The following is an 11,169-nucleotide window of genomic DNA, read 5'->3' as shown; positions in this document are numbered from 1 at the left end:
AAGGTCCTGAGGCCCAGGGAAAACCCGCCTCTCAAAAGTGTCCTACTCACCTAGGTGCTGGTGAAAGAGGAAGTGACCTCCCAGTGCCTCATGGGTAGGGGAAGTGGGGCTGGGCCTGGTCACAGGGGATCACTTCTTCTTTCTGATTTTTTGCTCCCCACTCACCTCCCTAGCTTCCCTTCCCCATGGTCTCCCCACCCCCCTCCTTCTTCTTCCTCCCAAACCTCTTTACCCCTTTCCAATGCTGTATGATACCTGGGTAAAATGTCAGGGTCATAGACACTGTGTCCTTAGAGCAGGCCCTGGGCTAGGGCAGCGGGGTCCTGCGCAGGGGTACACCATGGCCTCCTCGGGAGCTCCAGGAAGGAGCCCCTGGCCTGGATGGCTCCTGGAAGGATCCCCTGGGTGGGTGGCTCGAGCTGCAGCCTGACTCTGTCCCTTCTACCTGCCCTGCAGAAGCGTAACAGGGCTATTACGGCCCGGAGACAGCATCTGAAGGTAGGTGTGGGCTGCAGGGGTGCTGCTGGGGAGTGGGGAGGGCTCCTTGCAGCCCCTCACGCCCTCTCTGCCCCACCCTGCAGAGTGTGATGCTCCAGATTGCGGCCACAGAACTGGAGAAGGAGGAGAGCCGTCGCGAGAATGAGAAGCAGAACTACCTGTCCGAACACTGCCCGCCCCTGCACATCCCTGGCTCCATGTCTGAAGTGCAGGTACCAGCTCCCCACAGCCAGCACTCCCATGGCCTCATTTGCTTTCCTGTTCCTTGGGAGAGGGCAAGCCAGAGTGGTCAGGGTAGGGGCGGGCCCCCCTGGCACTCTGGAGTCAGGATGGTTGCCCACCCGCTGCCCGTCCACCCCAGGAGCTCTGCAAACAACTGCACGCTAAGATCGATGCTGCGGAAGAGGAGAAGTACGACATGGAGGTGAAGGTGCAGAAGAGCAGCAAGGAGGTGAGAGGGGCAGAGTCAGGTGACGTGGTGGTGGGACCAGGGGACATGGGGCTGCTGGGTGTCCACCCACCCACCAGCTCCCTCCCCCCAGCTGGAAGACATGAACCAGAAGCTGTTTGACCTGAGGGGCAAGTTCAAGAGGCCCCCGCTGCGTCGGGTACGCATGTCAGCCGACGCCATGCTAAAGGCACTGCTGGGCTCCAAGCACAAAGTGTGCATGGATCTGAGGGCGAACCTGAAACAGGTCAAGAAGGAGGACACGGAGAAGGTAGGCCCTGACTCCCCGTCAGGCGACCACCACCCTGCACCCTGCCCCCGGGCCGCACTGGGGAGACGGGGCGCCAGTGCCCCATTTCTAGAAGGGAAACAAAAGCCACGGGTGGTCTGTGGGTGGGCAAGTGTGAGCTGAGGCCTCTCTGGCCCCTACCCTCAGGAGCGGGACCTGCGCGACGTGGGTGACTGGAGGAAGAACATCGAGGAGAAATCTGGCATGGAGGGACGTAAGAAGATGTTTGAATCCGAGTCTTAGGGCTGCTCACGACCCCTGCCCCAGCCCCAAGCATCCAGCACTCAGCAGAGCACACTGGGGAAATGCCCACCCCACAGCCCAAGCCCAGGAGGGCCTGGCCTGATCTCAGTGGTCAATAAAGGAATTGCATCCCCATGACTGGTCTGGTGTGGCTCTGCCTGGCTGTTCTGGGGTCCATCAGCAGTGACCCTGCAGCATGGCCAGCTGCTTGTGAGAAAGCTGCGGTGGTGGGGAGAGGGCCCAGGGGCCCAGGGGATGTCAGACTTGGAGAAGCAACTCAGGGAGCCCTACCTGGAATCCACCCTGGGGCTTGTGGGCACGGTCAACAGCAGCTTCCAGATGTCCCAGGCTCACTCTGGACATGTCCACCCCAACACCTCAGGGCCTGGAGAGAGATGGATATGGGGCCCAGCCATGTCTCAGTGGGAGTTATTTGCTCTTTTGCTGTTGGCACAGTCAATCAAGGACCCTGTACAGGGCTCCAGGGAGACTCACTCTGAATGGCAGGAGATCAGGCATGGGCAGTCCCTATTCCTTCTAGGCTGCCCCTTCTCAGTGTCCCCCCTAAGGCTGGGAGTGGGAGCTTCCTTGGATACCCTGGACTGCTGTTCCCAGGTTCTGACTCCAGAGACCCATCCCATGTCGCTTTAGGATAGGCAGCTATCCCCCACCTTGCTGCATCCATTGTCTCCGGGGGCATTGAGTTGGGAGGAAGGAGAGGTGGAGGCTGAGCTCAGGGGGGTTCATCTTGGTCCTCACCACTAGTGTCACTAGTGTCACTAGGCATGACACTCCTCATCACACTAGGGGACACAGCACTTGGGCTGGTTTAGTACATGGCTTCAGAGCTGGGCCACTGACCAGGCTCTCTGGCCTCAAACACCAGGCCTGGTCCCATCTTGGTCTGTCATTTCTGACCTGTTTAGCTCCAGGCCGTAACCCCAAGAAGGATAATGTCCCTAACAGGCCCAAGAGCTCTCACACTGAGGCTGTGAAGTTGGCCTTCCTCTGTGTGAGATGGTGCCATGGGCTCTTGCAGATCCCTGTGCTCAGGTCTTTGGTGGGGATCCCAGGGGAGCTGCCTCCTCAAAGCTCTGCCTTTGCCTTTGAGTTCCCTGCATTTAACCTTCTGGGGCCCGGGAGGCAGGAAGGGCAGCTGCAGGTCAGCCATGGCTGCATAGCATCAATTGATGGCAGGATGGCCTTTGCTGTGGACAGCTCCTCATCCCACGCCAGCCTTGGGGTTTTGGGGTCCACTGTGCTCCTTTCAACAGCTCCTGAAGGCCTTTCCAGTTTGGAGACCCTGAAGGTGGAGCCTTTGCCCTGGGCCTTCTGGCTGGTCTGGTCTGCCTCCCATAGGGCAAGGCCAGGCCTCTGGGGAAAAAGCCTCTCTTCACCGTGGGGCTGAGCAGCAAGTTCAGGCAGGGCAGCTTAGAGACAGGTGGGCACAGATGTGGAGAACCCTGTGCTGGGGCCATGTGGTGAGGCACAGGTCTTTAGGCACCCTCAGAACATTAAGTGGGGCGCACGACAGCCTGGGGTTGAGGGTCTTGCAAGGTGATGTCTCAAAGGAGGGCCAAAGGAGAGTGGGACCCTGAGCCTGAGGGACCCAGGTGTTCTGGGCCCAGATGTGTTCTGTGCAGAGTCAAGCAGGTACACTGATGGTGACTTCAAGAAGACTGTGGCCAGAGCATGGAGCCATGGAGACAAAAGGGCTCTCCAAGGACTGTGGTCACCAGGAGCTGAGCTGGGCTCCATCTAAGTACACAGGGCATCAGAGATCTGTGGAACACAAGAGGAAGGGGACTGCAGACCTCACTCCTGACAGGCAAGGCTCCGTGTCATCTGGTTGAGGGAGCTACACTGTGAGAAATTATTATTTTTTTTTAAAGCAAGGGAACATCGGGGCTGGCAGAGCGGCTCATGTGGTAAGAGCACCTGCTTGGCAAGGGAACATCAGATACGGTTCTCCACATAGTGACTATCTGGGGCGGGGGGAGCAGGAGCAGAATGAGTGGGAGCCCACAGTTGATATAAATTTGGGGTACATTACAATTCTTGGGTGGGATAGCAGATTTATGGGTATCATTTCCTAATGAATGAAGTAAAAAAGGCCCACGCAAAACAAAACAGACCATCCCAAGTGACCTGTGTGAGGTTGTGGCTCAACCCCACCCCCTTGGGGTCACTCCATGGGAAGGTTGTGCGTTCACATGGCAGGAAGCCTGAATGAGCAACTCCAAGACTCAACAGGTAGAAACAGGCAGCAAGGAGGCAAGACTGGGGGATGGAAGCCACCACTGTCACCTGGGCAGGTGGAGACATGGGTAGAGTCCCAGAACTCAGTGGCTGAGGGAGCTAGGGAGCCCTAGCTGTCATCTTCAGGGCTCCAGAGGAGGCCAGGTGTTGGTTGAGGCAGGTGGGGAGGTCTAGGAGGAAAGGCTAAAAGTGGGGCTGATTGGGATGGCCTGAGCTTGAGAGGAGCAGATGTGCTAAGCAGAGTAGAGGAGGAGGCAGGAGACAGGAGGGGTGAGAAAGGCCCCATGGAGGCCAGAGGTTGAAGGTCAAGGAGGACACAGCCACAGACATCCCAAGTGGCCCTTGCTAGGCCCTGGTCAGGAAGGGGAGAAGTGGAGGAGGCACACAGGAACCAGCTTCCAAAACTGTGGCCATTGGGGAGCAAGGGAAGAGGGGCTTAGGTGGGCGAGGAATCGGGTGTGGGCACCTAATTGTCTGCAGCCAGGAGCGCCAGGCCCGGGTCTCTCAGACTGTCCCCTGCCGAAGGGATTGAGTTTCCAGGACTCATGATGATGGCAGGAGCTAGGCAGGAGGTGCACAGAGCAGCCCAAATGTCTCGTTACACCAGGAAGTAAAAAAGATCAGAAAAAATAAATTGTAAAATAAAACCGTGGGCGCAGGTGGAGGGGCAAAGACTTCTTAATCACTTTTATCTAACAGCTCTTGCTAAGCAGACACGCTACCATTCCCGCCCTTCTTTGCTTTAGTTATTTTCCAGATAGCGTCTTGAACAACTTTTGCCTGGGCTGGCCTCAGACTATGATCCTCCAGCCTTGGCCCCCTGAGTAGCTAGGATTGTAGAAGTTTGTCACCATGGCTGGCTTGCTTCTGAAACAGGGTCTTGCTAACTCTTGCCTGGACTGGCCTCCAACCTCTATCCTCCTATCTCTACCTCCTGAGGTAAACAATACATTTCTTAAACAAAAACAGATGAAACCAAAAGCCAACCAAAGTCAGTGGGCAGGACTTCAGAGGCTGAGATGTGGGAAGGAAGGCACTGCAAAGCAGGGAGCCCTGAGGGCCCAGGTGAGCTATGGCAGTGGTGGGAGACAGGGATGCTGTGTGCAATCCTGGGGAAGATCTGAGGGTTCCAGGGAGGCCATTCTTCATAGTGGCCCAAGGCCCAACAGCAGGATAGTTGCCATCCCCGGCAGGAGCAGAGGCCAGACCAGGGACAGAGCTGGGCTGCGGGGTCCTTTGGGGGAGTGGGTGGGATTGTGACGGGGTGCTGCCACAGGCTTCTCCCTGGGGTGGCTAGACTCCCCACCTGGCCAAGAGGGAGACAGAGCTCCTCCAAGATGTCCATCTATTGTGTACCTGCACCACCCTGAGTTTCCCTAGGACCACCTGCTGTGCCCCCCACTACAGGGCACCTGGATCTGGTTGACCTCAACTCCCCCCATTCCAGTCCAGCTTTACCCCAGGGACCAATCTAGCTCTGTGTCACCTTTTGTCTTCACATTCCAGACCCACCCAGCAAGCAGTGGCTGCAGCTTCCCAGAGGCTTCAACCCCTGCCTCACGCCCTCCTCACACTCCTGTTCTGTCCATGTGGCCCTGGAGCCTGGTGGTTAGGGACAGTCTCTGTGGTCCAGCCTTTACTACACCCTAACAGGATGCTTGCCCTCGAATGCACACAGAGCGGGGGGCCCCACTTCACAGAGCTAACACCAGACATCTCTGACCCCTCCTAAAGGTCAGTCAGGCTCTCCCCCGTCCCAACAGAGTCTGGTGCTGGTCTTCTGACCACCACTGGCTGGCAGTCAGTGGTAGGGTGGCCAGCCTGCCTCTGTCCAGGCCTGGAGGCTCCCCGGGTCTCCCCTGTGGTCTCACCTTTCAGTTTCCCTGGGTCACCTCCTCCAAGAAGCCCTGGCTCACTCATCTCCAACCTTGGCCCTCTATCATTGACCTCTGTTATTTTCCAAGATTACATTTACTTACATTTTGTTTAGTTTTGTCTCTCTGGCTGGTAGGTAAACACCCCAGAGTTGGGGACTTATATGCTGCTCTGTCACTAATGCTGGGAGAGATGTGGCACTTCTTTAAATAGCCATATCCCATAACTATCCATCCAGTGGACAAAGGGGTGCACTCCTCACAGTGGGAATGGGTTTGTGTGTCCACTCTCTTCTGTGCCAGCAGGACCCCAACAGCACCACACCATGGTCTTCCAGTACAGCTTGCAGGCTGGATGTAGCTCCCCATACTTCTTCTTGCCCTCCAGTAAGCACTCAGACCCCCAGACAGCCAACGTTCAGCCACACAGCCTCTCATTAACCTCATACCTGTCTTCCCCCATCTCCTAACCACCCTACGATCACCAAAGTCCCTCTTCCACCCAAATGCTTTCAGCCTTCCCAGGAGACAGCTCCACCTCCTTGGCTTTGCCATCCAGGGACCCCCACTTCTGGACCCTCTACGGTCAGCCTGTGAGGCCCTCCTATCCTGACCCTCCTTGGGCTCCATGGCCCCCTCCCCCCACCACCTCAGTCCATCGGGAACGTATGGGTACTTCCAGGCAGCAGCTGTCCACTCCATCCTGAAAGCCACCAGGAGTTGGGGAGGAACCAAGAAGGGGCAGAGGTGCCCGACCAGGCCCTGCTGTCAGACCCTCACCTCTGTCCCCCAAGCTCCTAGCATCACTCTCTGCCCTCACAGTAGATAGCTTGGGCTGCTCTCCTTCAAATCCGAGGCTTTGGGGACAGAAGCCAAGGACAGCCTCTTATGCTGTGGCCAGATGTCCTGTGGCCACAGCAAAGATGCCACACACAGCTTGGGCCACCCCTTATACCCACCAGCCCTTAGCAGCTCCCCTGCCCTGTCACTACAGCCTGGGTTTCCCACACAGAAATGCTGGTCACTCCACCATACCAAGCAGTAAATACAAAGGCCAACCTCCCCTTGACCAGTGCTTCACCTGGGCACCTTCTACACTGAGCTTCTCCTGACATTCACTCGCATGTCTGCTCAGCCACAGCCTCAGACACCCTCTCCTGTGTCCCTCTGACCTGTGGGCCACCTCCATTCAGTCTTCTGACTTCTCCCTTCAGTCCCCATCTCTCCCATCTCAGTCCTTCCTTCATTGCAACTCACCCACAGCTGACGGGGGCGGAGCTGGAGCTGCATGAGCTCACGCATGGAGAGTATGTGGAACCCCATAGACCCACTCCCCACACAGAGCCTGTCTGGCACCCACGTGTCGCCATGGAAGTGAGTCTTGAAGCAGGAGGCTCTGCAGAGATGTCCAACTATCTCGTTCTCCAGCCCCCCTGGCATCCACATCTGAAACCCTCTCCCACCACCCATCTCCTGCTACACTTGTGTGCATTGATGGCACCCTGATTTCTTCCCCCAGTCCCCACATCTCATGGCCAAAGTGTTGAGAGCTGGTTTGCTGCACACCCACGCGTTCCCCGTCTTCTGGGCAACACCTGGCAGGCGGGCACTCTCCATGGCCTGTGTCTATGCCTGGCCCTGGGACTGCCTCTGTTTTCCCTGGGGCCTCTCCCCTGTCTCCCCACAGCTGGGTAGAGAGGAGCAACCAGGTCTCCAGTTCTTGGGGAAGAGGAGCCTGGGGTCTGGGGTTAGGTGTGGCAGACAGAGCTCCCTCCCCAAGCCTTGGCCTGAGAGTGGGATGCAATGAGCCTCTGAGATGCGGGGTTGCTCGTTCCAGTAGCTGGTCTTCCCTCCCTGGCTGACCCCATCCCTTTATGACTTCACCAGGGCTACCATGACAAAGCACCACAGCTGAGCGACTTCAACAGCGGACAATTATTATCTCTCGTACTGGAAGCTGAAGTCCGAGATTGAGATGTCTCAGAGCTGGTCCTCCCAAGACCGTTTTCCTTGGCTTATAGACGACATCTTCTCCTGTGTCCTCTTGTGGTCAACCTCCATGTGTCTGTGACCTGACCTCCTTTTCTTATAAGGATCCTGGTCAGATTGGATCAGGGCCACTCCAGCGACCTCATGTTAACCTTAATCACCTGTCAATAAACCCTGTCTCCAAGTACAGTCACATTCTGAGAGACACACTGGGCATTAGAGCTTTAACTTGTGAGTTTTTAGCAGGCACAGATCTGTACATCAGTCCCCAGAACCATCTCTTCTCTTCAGCCACACATGATCATCTGACTTCAGACCCTCAACCCTTCTCCCCGGGGCTTCCAGCCCCTTCCCTTTGTCTTCCTGCCTGTTCCTCTTCCTGCCCCTCCACAGCCCTCCCACCTACAGTGCCTGCACACAGCTCCTCTGGCACACGGTTGCTCCTCCTGCCCTTTCCATGGCCTGCTGCACATTGTCTCCTACCTCAGGGCCCTGCTCAGACCTAGCTGGCCACTCCCAGCCCTGGAGACCCTGTCTCTGCTGTATAGGCCAAAGTCATGGATGAGGCTGTCACAAAAACAGATGTGCACTGTCCTTTCCTGTCTCCGTCTCTCTGTGCCCTGGACCACGTCCCCACACCTTGGACTCTCTTCCTTGCTCACCTCTCTACTGTTTCCCATCTGCTCATGCACCTGTTCCCAAACATGTCCTCCTGGGGAACTCCTGAGGACCCAGCTACTTCATGGACAGTCCACTTCCATGTCCCACAGGCTGCACGGACCTGGAACCTCTCTAGAAAGGGCCCAGCCCCCCATCTTAGCCCTTTCCTGTGGCTCTAACAAAGTATCTGAGACTGGGTAATTTCCAAAGTACAGCAATTTATTTTCTCTCAGTTCTTGGGGCTGGGAAGTCCAAGATGAACACACTTTGTCATGTGCCCCTTATGAGAGAAGGTGGAAGGCCACAAGGGGCCCAGCTAGTTCCCTTGAGCCCTTTTCTACCTCTTGAATCTATACAGGCAAGTGGAGCTTTGTGGCTATCACCTCCCAGGGCTCCATCTTCAACACCTCGTGGTTGTTTTTGGCCCTAACAACATCCAAATTTAGAGGACACTTACATTCTAACCACAGCACCCCAAGCCTACTTTTCTTTCTCTTCACCTGCTCACCCACCAGCTAGAACCCCATATCATGCTGTCTTCTTGTCCCCTCACCCACTGAGTAGGGCTGTTTCAGGTCCCAGTGCCTCTGGAATCCTCCTCCTCTCTCCATTCCCTCACTCGTCCTAGCACCCCTGCTTGCCTTGGGGGCCACTCCAGTGCTGCATCTGTGCTATTGTCACTGGAAATGGCTCCAGCTGTGGAATGTTTGTACAAAGGCCCTTCAGAGACATCACCAGGGGTCCTCAAGCCCTGCCCCAGCTGGGATCCCTCCTATGGCTGCTCAACCTGGACAGGGGAACTTCCTGTTCCTATGAGCTGCCGTCACCGAGGCCCAAAGCCCTCCAATGGCATGCACTGTCCGAGTGGACGTCCCGATGGACAATGGTTCCCATCAGGGACACTCCCATCATCCCACCTACTGGCCCAGATGGAGTGGAGGTGACGTGGGAGGCCCAGGGCCTATCCAGAAGGGAAAGAGAGGAAAGGGACAGCAGCCTCTGGGTGATTTGGGCTCTTGTTTATTTTATTTTAGGGGTGAGCAATTTAAGCATGTGCACCTCACAAGGAAATGCAGAGGGAGAAGAAGCAGGACGGAGGATGGATGGCCAAAAAAATGACCCTGGAATTTTGGAGGGCTAGAGATGAGAGATTAGGAAGGGTGGACTATGCCAGCAGAAGCCCACCTGCTCCAGCATCTGGGAGAGGCTGGCAGTGGACTCAGGTAGCAAAGATGGCTGGATAGTCACATGAGGACACCTGGAAGCAGGAGGTGGGGAGGGTTGTCTGCTGAGGATGAGGAAGGGGTAAGAGGCCATGGCAAGGTAGGTGTGTCAGGCCTACAAGCCTCTGTGAAGGGCCTTCCAAGCCCCAGAAAGTGTGGCCTGTGATATGACCTCTGCTGACCCTGAGGTTCAGGGAGGTCTGCCTGCCAGGCACCCTGGGAAGGCTGGGGTCTATCTGTTGGACACACTGGTGGAGAAGGACATATGAGAGTCCTACAGATGGGAGCTTAAGCCATAGTCTTTCACAGTCTGGAGGCTGGAAGCCCGAGATCCAGGGGTGGGCAGTGCTCCTTCTGAGGTTTTGAGGAGGCGCCATCCTGGCCTCTCTCAGCTTGTATGGTCCTTGTTCTACAGAAACATCACCCAACCTCTGCCTCCATCTTTATATGGTTCTCCTGTGTGTCTGTGTTCAAATTTCCTCTTTTAATAGACACCAGCCACATTGGAACACCTCCCTCCCCTATGACCTCATCTTAACTATTTGCATTTGCAGCAACCCTATTTCCAAATAAGGTCACAGTCTGAGGTGTTAGGGTTCAGAACTTCAGCAAGTGCATTTTGGAGGATGCAATTCAACCCATAATAAGAGGAAGGTGAGGATAGGTAAAGAGGGGGAGAGGCACCTCCTTCAAGGGCCAGAGTCTGGCTGAAGTGTGCAGAGGATAATAACTACCATCTCAGATGGGGTTAAGAAGCTGGGTCCTGCAGGGTGCTCTGACCCTTTAAGTCAGGGCATTGTCACATTTTCTGCATCTGTAACAGAACACTGGAGACCAGGTAATTTATAAAGAATAGAAAGTTGTTTGGCTCACAGTTCTGGAGGCTAGGAAGTCCAGAAGTCAGGTGCTGGCGTTTGGTGAGGTCTTAGTGCTGAACCAAAGACATCAAAGCCAAGACAGCAAGCGAGCTAGAGGGAGCTTGCCTTTATTACAACGTCACTCCATGAATTCCCACTAAGCCAAGAATGGGACCCACCACTTCTCAGGGGTCCCACCTCTTAAAACTGCTGCACAGGTGGCTGAGTTCCCAACACACTGACTTTCTGGGCCCCATTCAGATTGCAGAACACAGTCATGGGACTTGCCTTCAGGCAGAGTTGACTCTGTGGGCCTGGAAGTGTCTTGCTTTGGTTTAGGCTCTGCAAACCCCCTAGAAGTCTGAAGCTGCGGAGGCAGAGGCTTTTGTACTTTTTACTGTGCTCTGGGCCTGGAGATGAGGGAGCCTACCCAGCCTCCAGGTTGTGAATGGCGGGTCAAGGAGGGTACCCTCTGCTTCCCTCTGCCTTTCATCTTCCAGAATGTGGTGAGGACCATGCTCAGTGCAGGCCAGAGGAAGGACTGGGCCAAGCAGCCACCTGCTGACAGGGTCTCTGGGTGGTACAGGTGAGGCAGAGGGACTGGGCAGATGACCTCTCAGGATGGAGGTGGCACAGCCAAAGCCACTGGGCTTTCCCATGTACTACATGCATGCCCAGCTATGCACCAAAGAGGAGGCTGAGGAGGAAGCAGCCAGCCCTCCTGGGCAGGGTCTGCCAGTTCATCCTCACGGCCCTGGCCCTGCATGGCATGGGTCACTTGAGTGTTTCCTACCTTCGCTAAGGTGGTGTGAGCCTCCCTTTGCACCCC

General features: G+C 56.0%; 1 protein-coding gene across 1 annotated transcript; it reads left to right on the top strand.

The window, feature by feature from the left end:
• The first annotated feature begins 340 nt into the window (after positions 1–340).
• Positions 341–1,616, top strand: Tnni2 (troponin I2, fast skeletal type). Its single transcript, XM_020168763.2, has 5 exons — positions 341–498; positions 582–710; positions 860–949; positions 1,041–1,217; positions 1,383–1,616. Exons 1-5 carry the CDS (start codon positions 382–384, stop codon positions 1,476–1,478), a joined length of 609 nt encoding a protein of 202 aa, XP_020024352.2. The 5' UTR covers positions 341–381; the 3' UTR covers positions 1,479–1,616.
• The last annotated feature ends 9,553 nt before the right edge of the window (positions 1,617–11,169 follow it).

Source organism: Castor canadensis, chromosome 1, assembly GCF_047511655.1.
Source record: "Castor canadensis chromosome 1, mCasCan1.hap1v2, whole genome shotgun sequence".
NCBI lineage: Eukaryota > Metazoa > Chordata > Mammalia > Rodentia > Castoridae > Castor > Castor canadensis.
This window is presented reverse-complemented; position numbering and strand designations above follow the sequence as displayed.

Coding starts and splice junctions, on each gene's coding strand:
- Tnni2 (XM_020168763.2), top strand. CDS start 382: ATGGCTCCTGGAAGGATCCCCTGGGTGGGTGGCTCGAGCTGCAGCCTG. Junction 950..1,040: donor TGCAGAAGAGCAGCAAGGAG/GTGAGAGGGGCA, acceptor CCCTCCCCCCAG/CTGGAAGACATGAACCAGAA. Junction 1,218..1,382: donor AGAAGGAGGACACGGAGAAG/GTAGGCCCTGAC, acceptor CCCTACCCTCAG/GAGCGGGACCTGCGCGACGT.